At 40.4% G+C, this 21,565-nt stretch overlaps 1 protein-coding gene across 3 annotated transcripts in view; it reads left to right on the top strand.

Moving 5' to 3' along the window:
• CCDC6 (coiled-coil domain containing 6) overlaps nucleotides 1–21,565 on the top strand; it is an 89,505-nt gene that overhangs the window by 42,194 nt on the left and 25,746 nt on the right. For all 3 annotated transcript variants that reach the window (XM_034775895.1, XM_034775897.1, XM_034775896.1), the window contains exon 3: nucleotides 15,338–15,466. In XM_034775895.1, coding sequence (XP_034631786.1) covers nucleotides 15,338–15,466 — 129 coding nt within the window. The remainder of the gene's footprint in view (nucleotides 1–15,337; nucleotides 15,467–21,565) is intronic.

Here is a 21,565-nt window from a genome sequence, read left to right as displayed (position 1 = left end):
TCTGCTACTGCTTAGCAAAAGGAAGAGCAGGAGCAGCTCAAATCGCTAGCAGAGTCAGTAAAACAAAACTGCAATGACTAACCTTTCAAAGGTGAACCAAATGTAAACTTCACAACCTAAGCTAGAATGCTTAGGACTGAGTTCTCTTGTTTCTTTGTGCTGCTCTGGTGACTAGTGGAACTAGAAACTGGCCAAACCTTGGCTAGGGATTCCCCCAGTAGGTCAGTCATAAGAGGGAATAGAGCTGATGTAGACCGTGCCTACACTGCCTTTCTGCTAGCCAAAGTGTTGGGAATGTTCTCTGGCTGGAGCTCCCTGAAATCAAATGGTGGGCAATATTGTTTAAAAAAGCAAAACAAAAAACAAAATAAAAAAACATAACCTGACACCATGTGCCCCCTTTGGTAACTAATTTGGTTATAGAATTTAGGTCCCAAAGGGTAAAATTCTGACTACAATGTATTTACCAGTACTCAGCCTCAAGTCTGAATTTTAGTTTGCAGAGACCTCTCTCCCCAACTCCCATTCAGTCCAATGAGATTAGTTTCACTCTAGTTTTTGACAATCTAGATTAATTCCTGATGGCCATAAAGTCAGCTCAAAAGATTTTATAGCTTACTGTCTTATTCACTGAAAAATAGTAATGTAGTTTTCCAAAAAGATTAATGACTAGATAATACTTAGTCCTGCCATGAGTGCGGGAGACTGGACTAGATGACCTCTCGAGGTCCCTTCCAGCCCTATGATTCTATGTCCTAAAGCTCCCATGAATATTTCAGTCAAAGTCAGGGTGTTATCTTCCACTTCCACTAGCACCAACTCAATTGACCTGAAAGAGAGAATTTATTCTATCCTTGATGTTGATGGTGATAAAATTGTGCCTATGAAGAACAAATACCACCAGATGTCCCATTTATTGTTTCTGGCCAACCAACCACAATGTAAAGAGGAAAAAATAATCTTTTTCGTGGTATAGTGCAAGACGTAGATCTAGCTGTATCACAAAAAACGTACCTAGCCATAAGTATCGTGGTACATAATTCTGGATGCACTGCATTCTTCATGCTGAAAAAGCACATGCTTCAATAGAGGAAGTATGTGAAGCACTTGTTTGTTCTTCCCTCCCTACTTTCACAAATGATTGTGTTTTTGTACTTTTTGTTCTCCCGCAATACTTCTTGGAAACTTTTTTGCTGTTTTAAAGCACTAATGCTTAACCTAAACAAAAAAACAAAAAACAAACAAACAAAAAAACCCTTTATTTGTATGTCTAGTTGTACGTCTAGTATAAACCTATCCACCAGAACAGGTCATGGCTTGATTATATCCTCGATGTACTACTAAACTACCAGACATACCCTGGAATGAGCAAACAAAAGTGCAGGAACACATTTCCCCAACCACCAGTAATATGCTGATCAGTGTTTAAGGCACAACATGAAACTGGTCCCTGTCCTGAAGAGCTTACACTACAGAATTATAAATTTCTCCTCTTTGAAATATCTTGCCCTGCCCTTTTTCTATGGTGATCTTGGACTTAGGCAGTTGGTACTAAAATATACACTGATTGTATATAATTTTCTTAGGTAGTTATGAATTCAGGTTAATTTTAAAGTTGATGAGGTTTGCAGATCATTATTTGGCTGAAAGCATGTCAGTTACTGATGGCTCTGATCTATCTCTATTTTTGAAAGGGGACGTTTCCGTTCATATGTATAAGTGGCTGTTTCTGAGAAGAGAATATGGTACAGTAAAGCAAATACTCCATTTAATAGAATAAATGGGAATAGAAGTGCATATCTGGAATATGATCAAGAGAACACTTTTATAGCAACTTAACATTTGCAATTCTTGCTTCTTCAAGTGATGGTCCCTATGGATATACCACACGTGGGATAGGCATGCACGCCATGTGCCTGTGTCTGGAATTTTTTGTAAGCAGTGTCTGTTATCCCACACGTGCACCGAAGCAAACCAAAGGCATAAAAGTTCTCTCCAGTTCCTTCATGCTGCCACATGGTCTGAGTTGGAATCTCCTAGAACGTCTCGGAGAACATATTTGCTCCCCCCATCAGTATTCATCCCTCCTGTTGACAGTCTCTATTCCGGGATGGCTGACGCTAACCTGGTGTGGCAGAGTTGTTCTTTCATCCCACCTGCCAACCTTGGGGCACAATCATCGGTACTGTCAGTTCCACTGGATATAAGGGATCCGGCTTTCTTTTCAGATGAGTTTGAGGCTCCCCAGGAGCCTTTGCAGCATTGGACAGAGGTGGCACGGGACAGGAGATCAGAGTTCCAGCCTCCAACCAAATACAGTTGGTCAAAAGATGGGTGGTACCCTTTGCCACGGGATCCTCCTCCACCAATTGATTCATCCTACTGGCAATATTGAGGACCATGGAAGCCCAACCCTAGACACCCAGGATCAGTGTAGGAGTCCTGTTTGACATTGCCCAGGTACTCACAACTGGACTTGTTGAAATATTCAGAAGGGGAAGGTGAGCTGGATCCATGAGTGATCTCATCATTTTCACTGGATGAGGTGGTTACCCCGTCTTCTCCATCTCCACCAGACGACTTTAAACAATATCAAGAGCTCATGCAAAGGGTGGCTGCAGAGCTACAGCTTCAGCTTGAGGAAGTCCAGGAGCCTAAGCACAGTTTACTAGACATTCTGCAGCCTTCCAGTCCCAGTTGAGTGGCCCTCCCCATCAACAAGGCCATCATGGATCCAGCAAAGATGGCTTGGCATGCTTATTCTTGTGCTTCCGCCCCTAAGAGGGCTGAGACACGCTATTTTGTTCCATCCACATTCTGTTCCCACTGCCTAACTCTTTGGTGTGGTGCAAGCAACAACACCCAAAGGCTACTCCTTCTGATAAGGGACAGAAGCAACTTGACCTTTTCAGAAGAAAGGTCTTTTCTTCCCCTGCCTCCAGTTCAGAATCTCAAATTATCAGGCCCTCTTGACCAAATATGTTGATACTAGTTATAATACATTTTTTTAATGTGAGGCTAGAACCCAGTTTGAGGGCCTTAGTGGAGAGGGCAGATTGGTGGTCAAAACTTCCTTCCCAGCTGTGGTGAATGTGGTAGATAAGGCACGTGGCAAGGAGGATGGCTATAGTCATTGTTATAAGGAGAGACTCGTGGTCACAATCCTCAGGTTTTCCTAGCAAGGTGCGGGAGTACCATCCAAGATCTGACCTTTGATATTGTTAACCTGTTCCATAAGAAGGCAGGTGAATCTCTGCACTCCCTCAAAGTCTCAAGTCCAACGCTTAGCTCGCTGGGTATTTATACTTCTCCTAAGAGAAAACACCATAGATGGGGTAAAGGGCCCTCCTTAGCAGTTTTACCACCACCATCCTCAGGAGTCACCATGCAAGAGACTGAGGGCTTATAGACATAGGAACCCAACCTCTGCAACATCCACCCGCACGTCATACTCTAACTCTCAGATGAAGAGTTTCTTTTTATGGGACTGTTGAGACCTGTATCCTTTATTAATGTCCCTTTATTCCCCTCCTCTGACATTGGGAGCCCCCCTTACCCTATTTGCCAAAAACTGGAGGGTCCTAACTACAGACAATTGAGTATTAGAGATTATTCATGGCAGTTATCTGAATGAGTTTCTGGTACCTCCTCTCCACAAATCCCCCCTTTCCCAGTTGCTTTTCAGGGACCACTTTCATGAGGAGATTCTACAAGCTCTCCTAAGGTAAGCCATAGAGAAGGTTCTATCTCAACATCAAGTGAAGAGATTCTGTTCCCCTTACTTCTTGATTCCCAAAGAAGAATGGGAAATGGAAACCAGTTCTTGATCTGAGACAGCTGAACAGGTTCATTCAAAAAGTAAAATTCCACATGATATCCTTGGTATTAATAATTCCCCCGTTAGAGGAAGACACATAATTCATGGCTCTCAGTATGAAAGATGCATATTTTAAGATATCCACCGAGCCCACAGCAGTTTCCTTAGGTTCCTCTTTGATTACGAGTATTACCAATTCAGAGTCCTTTCCTTTGGCCTAGCTATAGCACCCAGGGTCTTTATGAAGGTTTTTTCAGTAGTGGCAGCTTGGATGAGAAGACAGGGATTTAGTCTTCCTTTATCTCAGCGACTGGCTTCTGACGGGCAGTTCCTACAAGGAAGTCCAGTGAGCAACCAGTGCCCTGCTCAGCTTTCTGCCTTCCATGGATGGCTGCATCATTCATGAAAAGTCCACATTGCTTCCCACAAGATTCCTAAATTTTATAGTTGTGACAGTGGACTCAACTATAGCAAGAGTGTATCTACCTCTAAAGAGATTTCAGGCCATGAGTGTTCTCATATATCAGGTCAATATAGGACCTTGGTCATCAGTCAGAACTTGCCTTTTGTGGAGATATGGACGTTGCAGACCTTTCAACCTTCCTTACAAACTTATTGAGAGATGACTGGATAGTGATCTTTTTCTTCTCTTCATATATCTGTCTATAACAGGCTAGCGTTTTGTCAATGCCTCTGTTCACTTTCAAGAACTGTGATTTTTAAAGGAGCAAAGCCTTTCACATGCTCTTTTATGCGTGCACTATCATTCAAAATACTTTTCACTGTTGAGGTAGCCAAATCAAGTTCACGAGTAAATGAGACAGGCGTTGTCCACTTTCATACTTTTTCACTATTTTCATTTTCTGTTCTAAATCAATCTTCTTTCGCTTACAAACTGGTCCTACACTCTTGCTATCACTTGGTCACTTTCCAGGCATGATTTGAATGAAATAATAGGGTGAAATAACAGAAATACAGTATCACTGAAATAACACGAGACTGAGAGGCTGTGAGAGCACAAAGCCTTCCCTTGTAGGAGATGCTACTGCTGTATTCCTCCGCACACTGCACTACAGTACTTTGCGTTTCCGTACGCTATGCAATATTTTCCACAACTCAAAAATTTTATTTATGTCTTATGGAACTTTTTGCGTAAGTCGGGTCTTGCATAACCTGGGGGGTGTCTGTACAAACCTATCTTAGATTTGTTTCTAAAGTAGTTTCCTAGTTTTATAGGAGTCAGAAAATCCACGTACCAGTATTTTTCCAAAACCCCACATGCTTCAGATGAAGAGAGATGTTTGCATTCTAAAGTCATCCAAAGGGCTTTGGCTTTTTATCTGTAAAGAATGAAGGATGTAAGGAAGACTCCTTAACTATGTTTCCATAGCAGAGCAGTCTTGAGGGGTCAAGCTACATTGATGCAGAATGGATTTCAGGTTGTATTACCCTTTGTTACCAATTAGCTCATGTTCCCACTCTGGAGAAAGTGAGGGCTCATTCCACCAGCGGGCAAATTACTGCAGCTATATTGCTGAGGGACATAGCACTCCTAGTGATATGTAGCACAGTACTTGGAGCTCTTTGCATACCTTCTTGAGACATTACCCTCTGGTCTAGTCATCAACTGTGGATACAGCTCTGAGGACAGCAGTACTACAGTCAGCTATCACTTCTGCATCTGTGCACCCACCTCCTGTCTGATTATTGCTTGTGAATCTCCCAAGTGTTGAATACACATAACAATAATCACTCAGAGGAAATGGAGGTTACTTAGCTGTAACTGGAGGTTCTTCAAGATGTGTAGTCCTTATCTGTATTCCACTACCCATCCTCTGTCCCTTCAGCTGTGAATTGTTTGAACTGCACTAAGAATGGGAAACTGGAGAGACCTTTTATGCCCTCCGTTTGGAGTATAAGGAGAGCTACACGCATGTGTGGGCCAATGGACATTGCTTACAAAACATTCCAGATGCAGGAGCATGATGCGCATGTGTATCCCATGTGTGGAATGCAGATAGGGACCACACGTCTCGAAGAACCTCCAGTTTTATGGTAAGTAACTTCCATCTTTATTTGAATTGTGCAACCATAATGTTGCATTGTCATAGCCCAAGATTTTCAAAAATAGGAACCTACAGAATTCATAATTAGGTTCCTCAATGTCTGATATTCAAAAGTGGTGGGCAGCAAGCAACTCCCACTGAAGCCAACCTATTTTCCATATAAGAAAAACTAATACCAATCATGTTCACAAACAGTGAATTTTGTTTAGTTAATTTTGATAGGCAGGTTTCCAGCTGTCATTAACTTCATTGCCTATTACACTTAAAAATAGGACATGTTATTTTAAGCTACACTGCACCATCTCTGGATTGAGAGCATCTTTAAGTTTCCTACTACATGAAGTGTAGTAGGCTAGGCTTGCTGCAATCTCCAGAGCGAGGTAAGGGAGCAAAGGTCACGTGTAATTGTTCAGGGATACTGCATACGTGGCTGAGAGGTGTTGTCATGAGAAGATATATAAATAGGAAAAAAAGACCCCTAAATAGTGAACTGGCATCTTTCCTCTTCCATATGGGGCTTCTGTGCTTCAGACAGAATCCTTCCTGTCTCAGACAATGATCCTATTTTGGATGGGACTTCCATTGGAGGCTGTCAGACTTCCAATTAAGTCCATAAAGAGAGTCTCCTCTCTCTGTTTGGGAATAAACACCTGAACTTGGGCGCCCATCCTAATCTGAAATGATAGGAGCTCTGATCGCAACATTGAGCTGACCTGGAGTTGAACTTTCTCAAATTAAAGCTAAGGTGTTCCCAAGCAGTTTTGGTTAATTGAGAAATATAAGATAAACTGATGTACGTGAAAGAATTTTAGATGTCACAGGGAGGCCTTGTGATATATTCTGCTAACCCAGGTAGAATTCTTGGCCTCTTATTTTTTCAAGCTATCAACATTCTGCTGCCAAGAAAAAATTGCCGCCACATTATGCAATTGCCGAACAGTTGGCAGAGTGATTTTTTTTTTTTTCATGTTACCTGAACTGTTGCATTGTTGAATCTTTGTTTTTCACATTGGAAGGGACTTACACACTGCATTGAGTGGCATCTGGAAAGAGCTCCTAGAATGTTTCTACTACTTTTTAAATGTGACAGCTGACTACCAAAGCACGAACTACGGCTCTCCCATTAGTAGTTTCATAAGAATTTCCCAGTTCAGCTGCTATTATTCATTGCAGTTATAAAACACAATAAAATTGCATTAATTTTTCAACTGTTATAAAATTGATTTTGAAACATTTTTATTGCTTGCTTGCTTGCTTGCTTGTAAATATATACACACTTGCACTTGTAATAAGAGAAGCAGATAATTTACCAAGGATGCCTATCCTTCTTAGACCATGCTTTCTGCTGTAGTATGGCATAGCACGGTTTGCTAATGTATGTTTTAAAATGGTTGATAGCCTTTAGTAAAACTTGTATGCTTATTTATTGGGCTTGTAGAAGCACTGTGTTCAATTAGCTTTATGCAACACAGCATTTGGTTCTGCTGGGCAAAATGCTGCATATGCACAATGAGATAAAATACCACCTCAGCAGACATCTTGGAATGAAGTACGGGGTATATACTGGTTCATAAGCTGAATTTTTTTTTTTTAGTAAAAAAGGAAAACATCAGAGAAGGGGGTTGGCTTGGGAAAGGTGGGACACAGCCCTCCCACCCCCTAACAGAGGGGGCAAGGAGAGGCAGCAGAGCTAGAAGGGAAGAGGCGGCCGCCCGGCCCGCTGGAGCACGCTGCGGCCGCCCGGCCCAGCTACTGGAGCACGCTGCGGCCATGACACTTGGCCCTGCCCGCCAGAGCAGGCTGCAGCCAGGCCAGAGACATCTTCCCGTGGCCCGCCACAGCTAAGGTGGGAAGGAATGGGATGGGGAGAGTGTGGGGGTCCTGGGCTAGGGGTGAGGTCATGTGAGGGGTGGTCACACGGGTTACTCCCCCAGCTTCTCCCCCTTCTTTTCCTCCCTCTCCCCCCCCCCCCCCAAAAAAAAATTCCCCACCAGTTGCTGTCCCGGCCCGTCAGGGTAAGCAGCTGGTGGGCCGGGACACTTTGTTTTCTTAGGTTTACCTCCATGCCTGTGGACGCTCGAGGTAAACAAACTGCCAAAGTTTGCTGATCCCTGAATTATAGGGTCAGCTTATGAATGGGTCATAAAAATTTTCCATTTTTACTTATGCATCTTGGGGGGGGGGGTCGGCTTATAAACGAACTGACTTATGATCGAGTATATACGACATCCTCCATTATCTGAAAAAAAGGATTTTAGTGACACAACCCACCTCACTAATAACTATTTTTACAGCCCTTGTTTTAAATTAAATGTCTTGTATTTATGACTTTTATTTGATCGGGTTCTGCTGACAAGCTAAGTCTTTGAAAAGTTTGGAAACATAGGATTCAGGAAAAAGAACAGGAGTACTTGTGGCACCTTAGAGACTAACAAATTTATTTCAGCATAAGCTTTCGTGGGCTGCAGCTCACTTCTTCAGATGGAACACTATGCATCTGAAGAAGTGAGCTGCAGCCCATGAAATTTGTTAGTCTCTAAGGTGCCACAAGTACTCCTGTTCTTTTTGCGGATACAGACTAACATGGCTGCTACTTTGAAACCTGTCATAGGACTCTGTTAAAATTAACTACTCATTTGAGAATTATGATGATTCCATTAGATATGCTTGGAATAAGATTTGTTATTGCAAGTTTTTCCTTGCATTCACTTGTTACACCTTTTGAGATTTCATGGAATATATTTTGAAAATTTTGAAAATTAAGCTTGCATGTAACAGGTTGCCCAAAGGGATAATTTAGTTTTTTTTACTTACAAACTCATTTATCCTTTTGACTCTCTACATTTAAAAATTAGTGAGATTCTGCTTTGTCAGTATCCTTTACCAATATTGTACTATTTGCTAGTTGTTCTAAGTTTGGTGTATCTCACATGATGAGACTAAGGTTTACAATTTCAAAAGGGTTAACTTTAATAAATTAAGGGGACTAGTTAGGGAAGTGGATTGGACTAACGTATTTAGGGATTTAAAGGCGGAAGGCGCCTGGTATTATTTCAAGTTGAAGTTGCAGGAGCTGTCGGAGTCCTGTATCCCGAGAAAGGGAAAACGGTTCGTAGGCAGGAGATTTAGACCGAGCTGGATGAGCAAGTGTCTCAGAGGGGTCATTAAGAAAAAACAGAAGGCGTACAGGGAGTGGAAGATGGGAGGGATCAGCAAAGAAACCTACCTTATTGAGGTCAGAGCATGTAGAGATGGAGTGAGAGAAGCCAAAAGCCGTGTAGAGTTGGACCTTGCAAGGGGAATTAAAACCAATAGCTTTTATAGCCATATAAATAGGAAGAAAACAAAGAAAGAAGAAGTGGGACCGCTTAAGACTGTAGATGGAGTGGAGATTAAGGATAATCTAGGCATGGCACAATATCTAAAGGAATATTTTGCATCGGTATTTAATGAGGCTAATGAAGGGCTGAGGAATAGTGGAAGCGAGACGGATGGGAATAACCCCCACTCCTTTAACATTACCGTATCCGAGGTAGAAGCCAAACTCGAACAGCTTAACGGGACTAAATCAGGCGGACCGGATGATCTTCATCCGAGAATATTAAAGGAACTGGCGCGAGAAATTGCAAGCCCGTTAGCGATAATTTTTAATGAATCTGTAAACTCGGGGGTGGTACCATTTGACTGGAGAATAGCTAATGTGGTTCCTATTTTCAAGAAGGGGGGGAAAAAGTGACCCGGATAACTACAGGCCTGTTAGTTTAACATCTGTAATATGCAAGGTCTTGGAAAAATTTTTGAAGGAGAAAGCAGTTAAGGACCTTGAGGTCAATGCCAATTGGGACAAATTACAACACGGTTTTACAAAAGGTAGATCATGTCAAACCAACCTGATCTACTTCTTTGAGAAAGTGACAGTTTTTTTAGATAAAGGAAATGTGGTGGATCTAATATACCTCGATTTCAGTAAAGCATTTGATACAGTATCGCATGAGGAATTATTGGTTAAATTGGAAAAGATGGGGATCGATATGAAAATCCAGAGATGGATAAAGAACTGGTTAAAGGGGAGACTGCAGCGGGTCGTACTCAAAGGTGAACTGTCAGGTTGGAGGGAGGTTACCAGTGGAGTTTCTCAAGGTTCGGTTTTGGGTCCGATTTTATTTAATCTATTCATTACTGACCTCGGAACCAAATGAAGGAGTGGGCTGATAAAGTTTGCGGATGACACAAAGTTGGGAGGTATTGCCAATTCGGAGAATGATCGGGATATCCTGCAGGAAGATTTGAATGACCTTGTAAACTGGAGTAATAGTAATAGGATGAAATTTAATAGTGAGAAAAGTGTAAGGTTATGCATTTAGGGATGACTAACAAGAATTTTAGTTATTAGCTGGGGACGCATCAGTTGGAAGTAACGGAAGAGGAGAAGGACCTCGGAGTCCTGGTTGATTGCAGGATGACTATGATTCGGCAATGTGACGTGGCCGTGAAAAAAGCTAATGCGGTCTTGGGCTGCATTAGGCGAGGTATTTCTAGTAGGGATAGGGAGGTGCTGGTTCTGTTATACAAGGCACTGGTGAGACCTCATTTGGAGTACTGTGTGCAGTTCTGGTCTCCCATGTTTAAAAAGGATGAAATCAAACTGGAATGGGTACAAAGAAGGGCCACTAGGATGATCCGAGGAATGGAAAATCTGTCGTATGAAAGGAGACTCGAGGAGCTCGGTTTGTTTACCTTAACCAAAAGAAGGCTGAGGGGGGATATGATTGCTCTCTTTAAATATATCAGAGGGATAAATACCAGGGAGGGAGAGGAATTATTTCATCTCAGTACTAATGTAGACACGAGAACAAATGGATATAAACTGGCCATCGGGAAGTTTAGGCTTGAAATTAGACGAAGGTTTCTAACCATCAGAGGGGTGAAGTTTTGGAACAGCCTTCCGAGGGAAACAGTGGGGGCGAAAGATCTCTCTGGCTTTAAGATTAAGCTAGATAAGTTTATGGAGGGGATGGTTTGATGGGATAAAGTGATTTTAGTCAATAACGTGCCATCGCTGGTAATTAGTAACAATGGTCAATGATGGGATATTAAGTTACTACAGAGAACTTTTTCCAGAGGATCTGGCTAGAGAATCTTGCCCGCATGCTCGGGGTTCAGCTGATCACCATATTTGGGGTCGGGAAGGAATTTTCCTCCAGGGTAGATTGGCAGAGGCCCTGGAGGTTTTTCGCCTTCCTCCGCAGCGTGGGGTAGGGGGCGCTTGCTGGAGGATTCTCAGCAATTTGAAGTCTTTAAATCATGATTTGGGGACTTCAACAGCTGAGGCAAGGGAGAGAATTCTTCCAGGAGTGGGTGGGTCAGCTTTTGTGGCCCGCATCATGCGGGAGGTCAGACTAGATGATCATAATGGTCCCTTCTGACCTTAGAGTCTATGAGTCTGAGACTTGTGGATAATGTTAAAGGGGACACCATCAAGTGAATAGGCATAATTTGTGTATTCGGGCAAACTAAGTGGGGAATAAAAATAGATTTGATATCTGACTCTTCTTCTTGACAGTCCTTTTGAAAATAATATATCTTGTAAAAACAAGCTGCTGACCCCATTCAAAAGTCATATTAACTCCAAGATGCAAATGAAATAATTCATTGCATACAGAATGGGTATCATTTACCTGATGACATCTGGGAACAAAGCCTATGTAGCTTCTCAGTTTCAGAAATATCTTTTTAAAATCCAAATAGATTATATCTGTGGTTGAAGACACTAGACAAACTGAATAAAATCTAGATTTTTGTAGTCTATTTGAAACTGCATCAGTAGGAAATAAGACTAATTATTTCCACAAGAGTCAAATGTAAATATGCATTTGAATGGAAAATGCATTTGAATTCAAGAAACTCATAAGATACCAGGATCACAATAAAGAGCAAAAATTAATTTTGCCCTGAATCATCAGCCAAGGGTAATACACAAACCAAAGGCGTTAACAGTCGACTACTTTTTATTTACACGTACATCAATTTTGTATTTGCTACTGTCTTTTGGGAGCATTTCTGATGCTTTCTGTCACTGCACAGCTTTCTTTTTAGCAGTCTGGCCGTATAAATTGTTTGCAGTCTTAAATTTATCCCAAGCCTGTCCATCTTTTTACCTTGCTGCCTTTTTAAAACGCCCATTTCCTACACCACTTAGTATTTTCATCTTTGAGACAATGTTATGTAGCTGACATTTCCAGTTACCAAGTGCATATTTTTTACCCTCCTCTTCAAATCACAGCTGTCTATGTATTTATAAGCAACCATCACTAAAACCTAAGTGCAGCACATATAATTAAAAGCACAGTGTCTGTCTGAAAATACTCCACCCCTCCCTTAATGCACTGTTTACTTAAGTGGATGTTTTCTTTATGTCAGTGAGAGATTTAGCCATGCCAGCCTACAGCTGTTATTGGGGGAAAGTGAGATTGAAATGTCAGCATTATTAACTATTTCACTGCTAATCAAATCAAGTAAGAAAGGAGAGGGATGATCTGCACAATCTGAGGGTGACAGCTCACATCTCATGAGAGTTTGGTGTCTGGGAGAGTACCACCACTAGTTTTCTGCCATACTTTGTCTTGTGGAATCAAAAGAACAAAGAGGAGAAGAGCCCCAGGCAGTTGCTTTGGAGTCCACCAAAGAGGTCAGAATCCTGCAGAACCCAGCATGGCAAGTCCTTACCATTTTTTCTCACATGGGCAATGCTTTCTTCTGTGCTTCTCAGGTACTCAGCTTTCTGATGTGCTTCATACATTTGAGTCAAGTAGAAAAGAAAGCATTCCTGTGGCTGGAGCGCTGTTGGCTTTGCCGAAAATCAGATGGAGCCATTGGAGTTCTGATCAGCACAACCTTGTGCTTTGGCTGCAGTGTGCTCACGCTGCTAAGATCGGATTTAATGGGTCCTACAATAGGTACAGCATAAGTGAGTGAGCCTCATCATTTCCTCTGATGCAGATTCCACACCCAAGCATTAAGCAACCATGACGTGATGAGCCAGATTATGCAGCTGCAGCTAAACTTGATTAAATAATAAATGTTTCTGGTTCATGTCATTGATTAGGTTAGTTTTTGAACAACCTTTATGATTTTATTTGTCTGATTTGCTGCTGATGTTAACGGTCCCTAATCACATACTTGACATTAAGCATCAGTGTAGTGTAGACTCACTTTATATCAACAGAAGGGTTTTCTGTTGGTGTAGGAACATCACCTCCCCAAATGAAGTTGGCTATATTCATGGACGCCCTCTTCCATTGACATAACCCACGGTGTAGATGCAGCCATGTCAGCAGCGCTACATTGGTCAAGGATGTGGGTTTATTTTCACATCCTGATTAAAGTAATTATGCCAATATAACATTTCATTGTAGACCTGGCCTAAGACTTTTTGGTCATGTACTTCTTCATACAGTTATTAATTCACTAACTAAAAGTTAACCTGATTATCAGCAGCTGGCTTTGGTATTAATTTTCATGAGAGAATGAGTCCATTTTTTTTTAATTAGAGTGAATTTTAAATTGATAAAAGTGAAAAACTTGCATTACCTTGAGCTAGGCACTGCTGTGCAAGGTTTATGTGCGTTTCTGTTATTGCTCTGGTCCCTCATGTTACAGTCTTAATTCTCTCTTCTGAAAATTCTAGTCATACCATATTTTTGGGAGTGATGTAGGGTGGGTATTTAAGGTGAGCATGAAGATGTGACCGTCAGAGGCAGGATTTAAATTCTGGTCTACAAAGGTATACGGTATAAGGGAATGGTATACTTTCAATACTGAAATTACAAATTGGTTTTTTTCTTAGAAAGTTAACTCTGTTTTAACGTTATGCTACATAACGGCATTTCTCAGTTTTCATACAACTTGTAATATTTGAACTGCATGCATTTTAAGAGAGATCTGGTGGTGAATGAGGGAAAAAATTAAATATTCGTGCTGCTTGTTCAAGCCATGTATGTAGGTGCGATGTCAATAGTCACAACTTTTAGTGGTGAAACAGGCAAACTATTGGAAAAGGTCTGAGTACCTCAGGCATCAGCATTGAGCCTTTTCTTGTTGATCCTCATCCGGATACCCTCACAAGGAACATAGTGAAAGAGCCATCTTGGTGCATGCTGTTTGCAGATGATATTGTTCTATGCAGTGAGGAGAAAGATGCTCTAGAAAAGGATCTGGAAAAAGGGGAGATGTGTTGGACAGACCTGGCCTCAAAATAAGTATAGGAAAAAGAGTAGGTGGTATGTAATTTTAATAATGTGAACAATGAAGAATTATCCTTGAAACTAGATGGGCAGACAGTATCGAAAAGGCAAAGTTTCAGGTATCTGCGTTCCAGAATCTGGGGAAATGTAGGATGAAATTAGAGCTAGGATAATAAATGCATGGCTCAAATGGAAAGAGAAGTGGTGTAGTATGTGACAAGAAGATACCAGTAAGATTGAGAGTCTATAAAAGAATAGTCCATCCAGTTTTAGTATATGATGCTTAATGTGGGCAACAAAGAAACATGACTGAATGATCTGTTCCAGAGAAATGTGAATGTTGAGGTGGATGAATGGGATAAGCAAGAAAGACCTCAGAAGGAATGTGTGTGTTAGGGTACGTCTATACTACCCACCGGATTGGCGGGTAGTATTCGATGTATCGGGGATCGATTTATCGCGTCTCGTCTAGATGCGATAAATTGATCCCCGAATCGGCGCCTGCACTCCACCTCGGCAGGAGGAGTAAGCGGAGTCGATGGGGGAGCCGCAGCGGTCGACTCGCCGCCGTGAGGACGGCCAGGTAAGTCGAACTAAGATACTTCGACTTCAGCTATGTGAACAGCGTAACTGAAGTTGTGTATCTTAGTTCAAACTCCCCCGTTAGTGTAGCTCAGGCCTTAGACATGTTCAAAGTACCGGTAACATCCATAAACAAAAAAAAATGGAGTGCGGGCTCAAATGGTTTGGTCATGTCAAGTACCGTCCTGACAGCTATGTGAGTAAGAGTCCAACAGATCAAGATTGAAGGAAAAAGAGTCTGACTCAAGAATTTGTGGGATGTCATAAAGAAAGACGTGGTGAGATAGAGGACATGGCACTGAACAGAGCACTTTGGATGGAGAGGATTCCAAGAGCTGACCCCATTTGATGGGATTAATGCAAGAGAGAAGTTTTTTGTCTTTGCTAAATGTTTGGAAATTTAAGCTATTTTCATCTGTTTTATATATTAAGCATAATTTAAAATGTTGATCTTAAAAAGTGTGGTGTGTATTTTCAAATCTTCTAATGAGAGTTGAATACAGCCAGTAGAGAAGACTTTAATATCCAGAAAGAATAAGTGTGGTGTTGCTTATAGTCCTGTGTAATCTGCTTTGTAGTCTTTTATAATTATGCACTGAAATATTTTCATATGTATCTTGAATTTTTAGCTACAGCATGAGAAGGCTGAACTGGAGCAGCATTTAGAGCAGGAACAGGAGTTTCAAGTGAACAAGCTGATGAAGAAAATTAAAAAACTGGAAAACGATACTATTTCTAAGCAGCTGACTTTGGAGCAGGTAAACTATTTCCTGTTCTTTGAAATAAAGTGTTTATCCCAGAGAACAACTTCTGTTCAGATTTTTTTCACTGGGGGGAAAAGTGATTTAAAAATACATAAATGTTTTAGGCTCCAAATTTGACCCATTTCTTAAAATCTGTAATTTAGTTCGAGGTCATTGTTCAGGTTTTTACTGTTTTGGGATAGGAAAAAATGTTATCAGGAATATTCAAAGGAAATAGCTGGTAGGTTTATTTTGTGACGATTATGGTAAATTATTTAATCTTATGCTTCAGACTGCCTATTTGTATAATAGTGCTTCACAGGGCTGTTACAAGGTTTGTAAAGTACGTTCTCCTTTTGTTCATTGAGAAATACTGGTGTTGCCACCACTATTATAACATATTAGCTCACCTGTACCCACATACAAGTACTTGAAACGGTACACAGGTGTTTACAATGAAGCAAGGAAGAGCACAAAATGATAAAATAACAATTGAGTAAAACATAGCTTAGTCCCACATGGTTTTACCTTAAAAACAGATGCATGTTTGTTGTTCAGCAGCCACATTTCAAACACCACATCTGTCCCCTCAGTGTATGTTCTTATATTGGAGAAGTTTGCACATCAGTCTGTCCACTGCCTCAGCAGTATCTCCCACACTTAATGCAACTGAAAGACCACATAGAACAAAAAATCATTTGTTTGAAAGTTGCCCCCATATTTCCAAATCCACTTACCTCAACATAATGCTCCAGCATCCACTTTATGGCCCTGCTTATTTCCCATCCTGTAGGAGTGATACACATCTGAGGGGCCACATTGGAAAGGAGGAGTGTCTTCCCTCCAGACCTGGATGATCCTATCGCTGTATCCTAGAAGGAAACATTAGAAAAAGTAACTTTAGAAAAAAGAAAAACAGCAATAACAAAATTAATATTGAAATGTAGACTATATAAATGACAATAAAATCATCTTCTCTCTGCCAGCACTCTCACCTAGAGGTGCTAATACTGTGTCTAGCATTTAGCCTCTAGGCTCATATGCAGACTGGTAATGGAGCTGGTGCGAGCTGCTGCTCTTCACCACATATTAGACACTGTCTCTAACAATGGATATGCTATCCCCACTTGACACATGATGGCCCATGGATAGGGAAAATGGAGTCTCTGCTTCACATAGGGAATAGTTCAGTATAGTAGGAGAAACTCCTGCTTCATCCTGGCTTTGTGCAAGGATTCAGGGAAGTAGACTGAAAAACTCTACACTCCCAAAGTGGCTTGGACGTGAGGACCCCCAGAGCAACGGCAGGCATATCATTATCCTCATGCATGATACTAGGAAATGAAACTGTCAACAAAGTGGGAGAAATTATACCCAAAATGCAAAACATAAATAGACTAAATAGAGAATTATCACTTTGATTTTTAGTAATCAAGTTTATGGGATTTTATTATATATTATTGAAAAGATTTCAAATGATTTGGGAGTTCTCTGTAATGTTGGGTTGGAGTGATTTTTAAATCATTTGATTTTTTGTAATTGATTTAAATTGAGGCTCTGTAAAACTAATTGGAAAATGTGTGCTGTCACAATTTTAGATGAAAACTTTAATGAATTAAATTATAAACTTTTAAAAATACTTTTACGGATAGGGTATCTTTTGAATTTTACAACACTGCTAGAGGCAAAAATTAAAATACGGGAAATTGAAGTCCTGATCTTGCAACTACTTAAGCAGGTATACTTGATTCACATTTACTGTACTTCAGTGGGACTACTCTGTTTAAAATTAAGCATGGACATTGCATCATTTGGGAGCTAAACTGTTCTTATTAAACTTCTTGTGGAATAAAGCTGTCACTTTAAAATGAAAAGCTTCACACTGAAAAGTTATTTCTACTTTCAGTATATTAACAAAATTACTGTGAACTTTTTATAAAGATAGGCCAGACTTTTCCAACCCATATTTAGGCACCTAATTGTGGGATTTTCAAAAGCACCTAGTGACTTATAAGCACATGTCCCATTGACTTCACAAGGCAAACCCTGATGAAGCATAGCCTGGCCAGAGGATTTCAGCTTTCTTGATTTATGGAAATTGAGCATATTGGAAGGGAATGTTGGCTGAAAATATATTAGAGGCTATTTGCTAATCAAGTTGTTTGAATTTGTGGTCTTCTCACAATACAAGGCCCTAGACTTGGCTTTTTCAGCATAGAAGAGCATTTTAAATGCGAGACTAGTAGAATTCCAGATTTTACATGGATGTGTTTTTTTCTACTAGTAACTGGAAAACTAACGAAAGTATCACACATCTACTTTAGAAACAGAGCATTATAAAATGGGATGAAAGTAAAGAATTCTCATGTAATTAAAAAATCGAATTTAAATAAGTATTTTTTAATTTAAACATTGATTTTAATTATTTTAACCATGATTTTATCCCCCCTAGTTTATTTTGCACTTTGAACATGTCAAATACTATATATACTAAACATTATTCTGTTAAATGTGGATTATACTTCAATGTGGATTTATTGAAGGATCTGAGAAATAGAAAATTAGGCTGATGTAGTAACTGACAAAATCACGACAATCAAAATCTGAAAACAAACTTTAAACTGAAGTAACTCTCTTAGCCACAAGGTGGTGGTGGCGGCCACTTAGAACTAAAGTGCAGACAAACTGAACTGAAATATTATGCTGTTTTACGACCTTTGAAATATCAACCTTTGAAATATTATGCTGTTTTACAACCTTTGAAAAATAGTGTCTGTACATTTCTTGTGTGTTGGAGCTGTGTTGGTCCCAGCATGTTGGAGAGACAAGGTGGGTGAGGTAATGTGTAGTATTGGGCTAATGTTTGTTGCTGAGAGAGACAAGCTTTGAAGCTTACACAGAACTCTTCCTCAGGTCCTGAAATAGAACTCTTTGTAAACCTAAAAGCTAGTCTCTCTTGCCAACAGACGTTGGTTCAGTAAAAGGCATTACTTCACTTACCTTGTCTCTGTAAATTCATTAGCATTTGTGATGTTACTGTGTATCTTGGGCCGACAGCTTGGTTAAAAGCTAAAAGGGCTGTGTTCTTACTGTGCTGTCCTCCAGTTTTCTTTACTTAGGTACCTGGCATAATGCACTAATTTTATGTCTGTGCAAAGTTTTGAGTCAAAGATAGATGGCCAATTGCCTTTGAATTTCCTTGCTTCTGTGAGTTTGGTGTGTTAAAGTTTTGTTTATATAATTTTCTCTTTTCAGTATGGTAAAATAAATCCCAAGTTCCTTTAAACCCCCTACAGTGCATATTCACTTTCTTCCCTCTTTTTTTTTTTTTTTTTTTTTAAGTTAAGGAGATGAGTTGCAACAATACTTAACTCATCTATTACTATTATGTTAATGCCTAGAGACCCTAATTGAGATTGTGACCCCATTGTGCTACAACCTGTATATGCATGTGGTAAGAAACAGTCAAAAGGAAAGAAAGGGGAAATATTATACAAATGGAGATTTTAAGGCAGAGAGAGAGAATGATTTCCCCAGAGTTACATAGGTGTGGCAGACTGAATATTTGAATAAGACTGCCTTGATGTTGATGTTATGCTTGAGGAGGAGGAAGCATGATTTTAAGGAATGGTTTCAAACTATTGTGGAGACAATGTGTTAACATCAGAGTCTACATTGCTTGCAGTGTTGAGGTTCTACGGGATCCAACACTGTCATAGATTCTCAGATAGTATCAGTGACCCACAGTATCTTCTATTGCACGTGACTAAATTCTCTCTAGTGCAGAACTTCCAGTGATCATTCATGCCTTCATTGCTTCCAGATTTGAGTACTATAGCGTGCTCTGTTTGTGGCACAGGTATCAAAGCCAGTAGGCCAGGGCAACCCACTCCAGGGATAATCCACTCTGACAGTTGTTTCTGCAGTTCATTTTTGTTTTCCCTTGTGTTTCTGAATTTTACCTGATGTAGTTCTTTGTCTTAAGGCAGATAGCTGGAAACAATAGATCTGAGAGATTTTAACTCTGGTTCAGACATCACACCCTAAAGCATAACAGCACAATTTGAAACTCTGGCAATTTCATTAGCTGGATATTTTAGCTAAAATGAACTGTAATGTGCTTCTCCATTGTTGATGCAGTGATACAGGATGAGGTGGCTGTCAGTTTGCCATCCAAGTGCTATAGTCTGCTGTTGTGATTGCAGTACTGGTTGTGACCTCTTACTGTTTCTTCTTTCAGCTGCTTCCCTAATGAGCAAAGCAGAGGGCAGCTAGAAGAGATGCAGTTGGGAAGATAAGTAGGACTTTAGCTAACAGTAGAATCTGGTGCTACAACCACCCCTTTAGCCTGTAGTTCTTGAAAGAAGAGAGAACAGGTTTTGATGCTTAAGAAGGAAGGTTACTCTTTGGGGCCAGCAATATGGTAAGGTGTGAAGTAGAAAGGGGATGGATGAAGCCCAGAGGTAGAGTTGAGATGCTGGGGGAACAATAAGTTCAAGTCCTGAGACAAAGGAAAAAGCATAGAAAAGAAAGAACAATATGCACAAATATGGAGTTTTGAGGGGGATATAGGTTGAAAACTAAAGAAAGGAGGATGGATGGTGAAGAAAAACAAAATGCAGAAATTATTGTGGTCCTAAAAATACCATTTTCCCATTATAGAATGCTGAATATAACTAAGTTTGAGAGCCTAAGGACCACATTCTATCATCTGTGTCTATGCAAATTTCCATTGACATCAGTGGGAATTTTCCTATTAATCTGAGGGTAGTGTACAATCTTAACCGGGTAGCCACAGCCCCTTGCCCTTAGTTTAAAATGTCCCTGCCAAACTCATTATGTAGATACTGACTGGCCAAGACTATAACAGGGTTCAAAAAAGAACTAGATAAGTTCATAGAGGATAGGTCCATCAATGGCTATTAGCCAGGATCAGCAGGGATGGTGTCCCTAACCTCTGTTTGCCAGGGCATGGACCACTTGATGATTACCTGTTCTGTTCATTCCCTTTGGGGCACCTGACGTTGGCCAGTGTCAAAAGACAGGATACTGGGCTAGGTGGACCTTTGGTCTGACCCAGTATGGCTGTTCTTATGTACATCCCATTACAGCATTTAAGATCTGTAAGGAGATATTTGCTTTCCGTATCTATATTTGAAAAATTTGTGCTGCTGCACGTGCAGTAGTGGCAGTGGGACTTCCATGGTTGAGGACCCTCGCTTCTGGAGTTCACTCCACTTGGGAGTCCATCAGAGCCCGTCTCTTGATCTTCAGGGCATGATGCAATGCTAATTTATTTTTAGTGTCTGATGGAATCTGAGTTTGTTGGCAATTGTTGATTGACTGAAGAAAATTTGTATTACTTCGTTTTTCTCACGTAAGCTTTTTTGAGTTGTGCTAGATTGTACCTGTAATGTAAAAATGATTAAAAGAAGAGTTCAGATGTGATTAATGTAATCTGAATTGTATGAATTAAGTGATGCAGAGACCACTGTACTACAACAGCTGATCTGTAGTCATCCCCTATCATCAGGTAATCATAGAATCATAGGATTGGAAGGGACCTCGAAAGGTCATCTGGTCCGCTCCCCTGTACGCATGGCAGAATTAAGTATTATCTAGACCATCCCTGACAGGTGTTTGTCTAACCTCATCTTAAAAATCTCCCATGATGGAGATTCAGCAATCTCCTTAGGCAATTTATTCCGGTGCTTAACCACCCTGACAGTTGGGAAGTTTTTCCTAATGTCCAATCTAAACTTCCCTCTATGTACCTTCATGGTGTAGTAAAAATGTGTGTGGTGGTAGTTTTGAGGGTAGGGAGGAGTGAATTCTCAGAATGTCCTGTACTCTTCCAAGCACTGGTGAGATGAATTGGCTAAAGAGCAGCGTGCTAAACACTTTATCTTTATATCTCTCCAGCTTCTGCTAGAGTCAGCCTTGAGTGTTTACTGCAACATACTGCTTCTGGACTTGACTTTTGGTTGTATTAAGTATAAATTTCCTTAACTATTAATCTAGAATCTCAATTCAAAAGCGCTTTTTTTAAATTAAAAAATAACTGTCTGGATTAAAGATTCTGTCACACAAGTGCAAAGGAAAGGCTTATTAGTT

The sequence above is a fragment of the Trachemys scripta genome, chromosome 7 (assembly GCF_013100865.1).
Source record: "Trachemys scripta elegans isolate TJP31775 chromosome 7, CAS_Tse_1.0, whole genome shotgun sequence".
In the NCBI taxonomy this organism is placed as follows: Eukaryota; Metazoa; Chordata; order Testudines; family Emydidae; genus Trachemys; species Trachemys scripta.
This window is presented reverse-complemented; position numbering and strand designations above follow the sequence as displayed.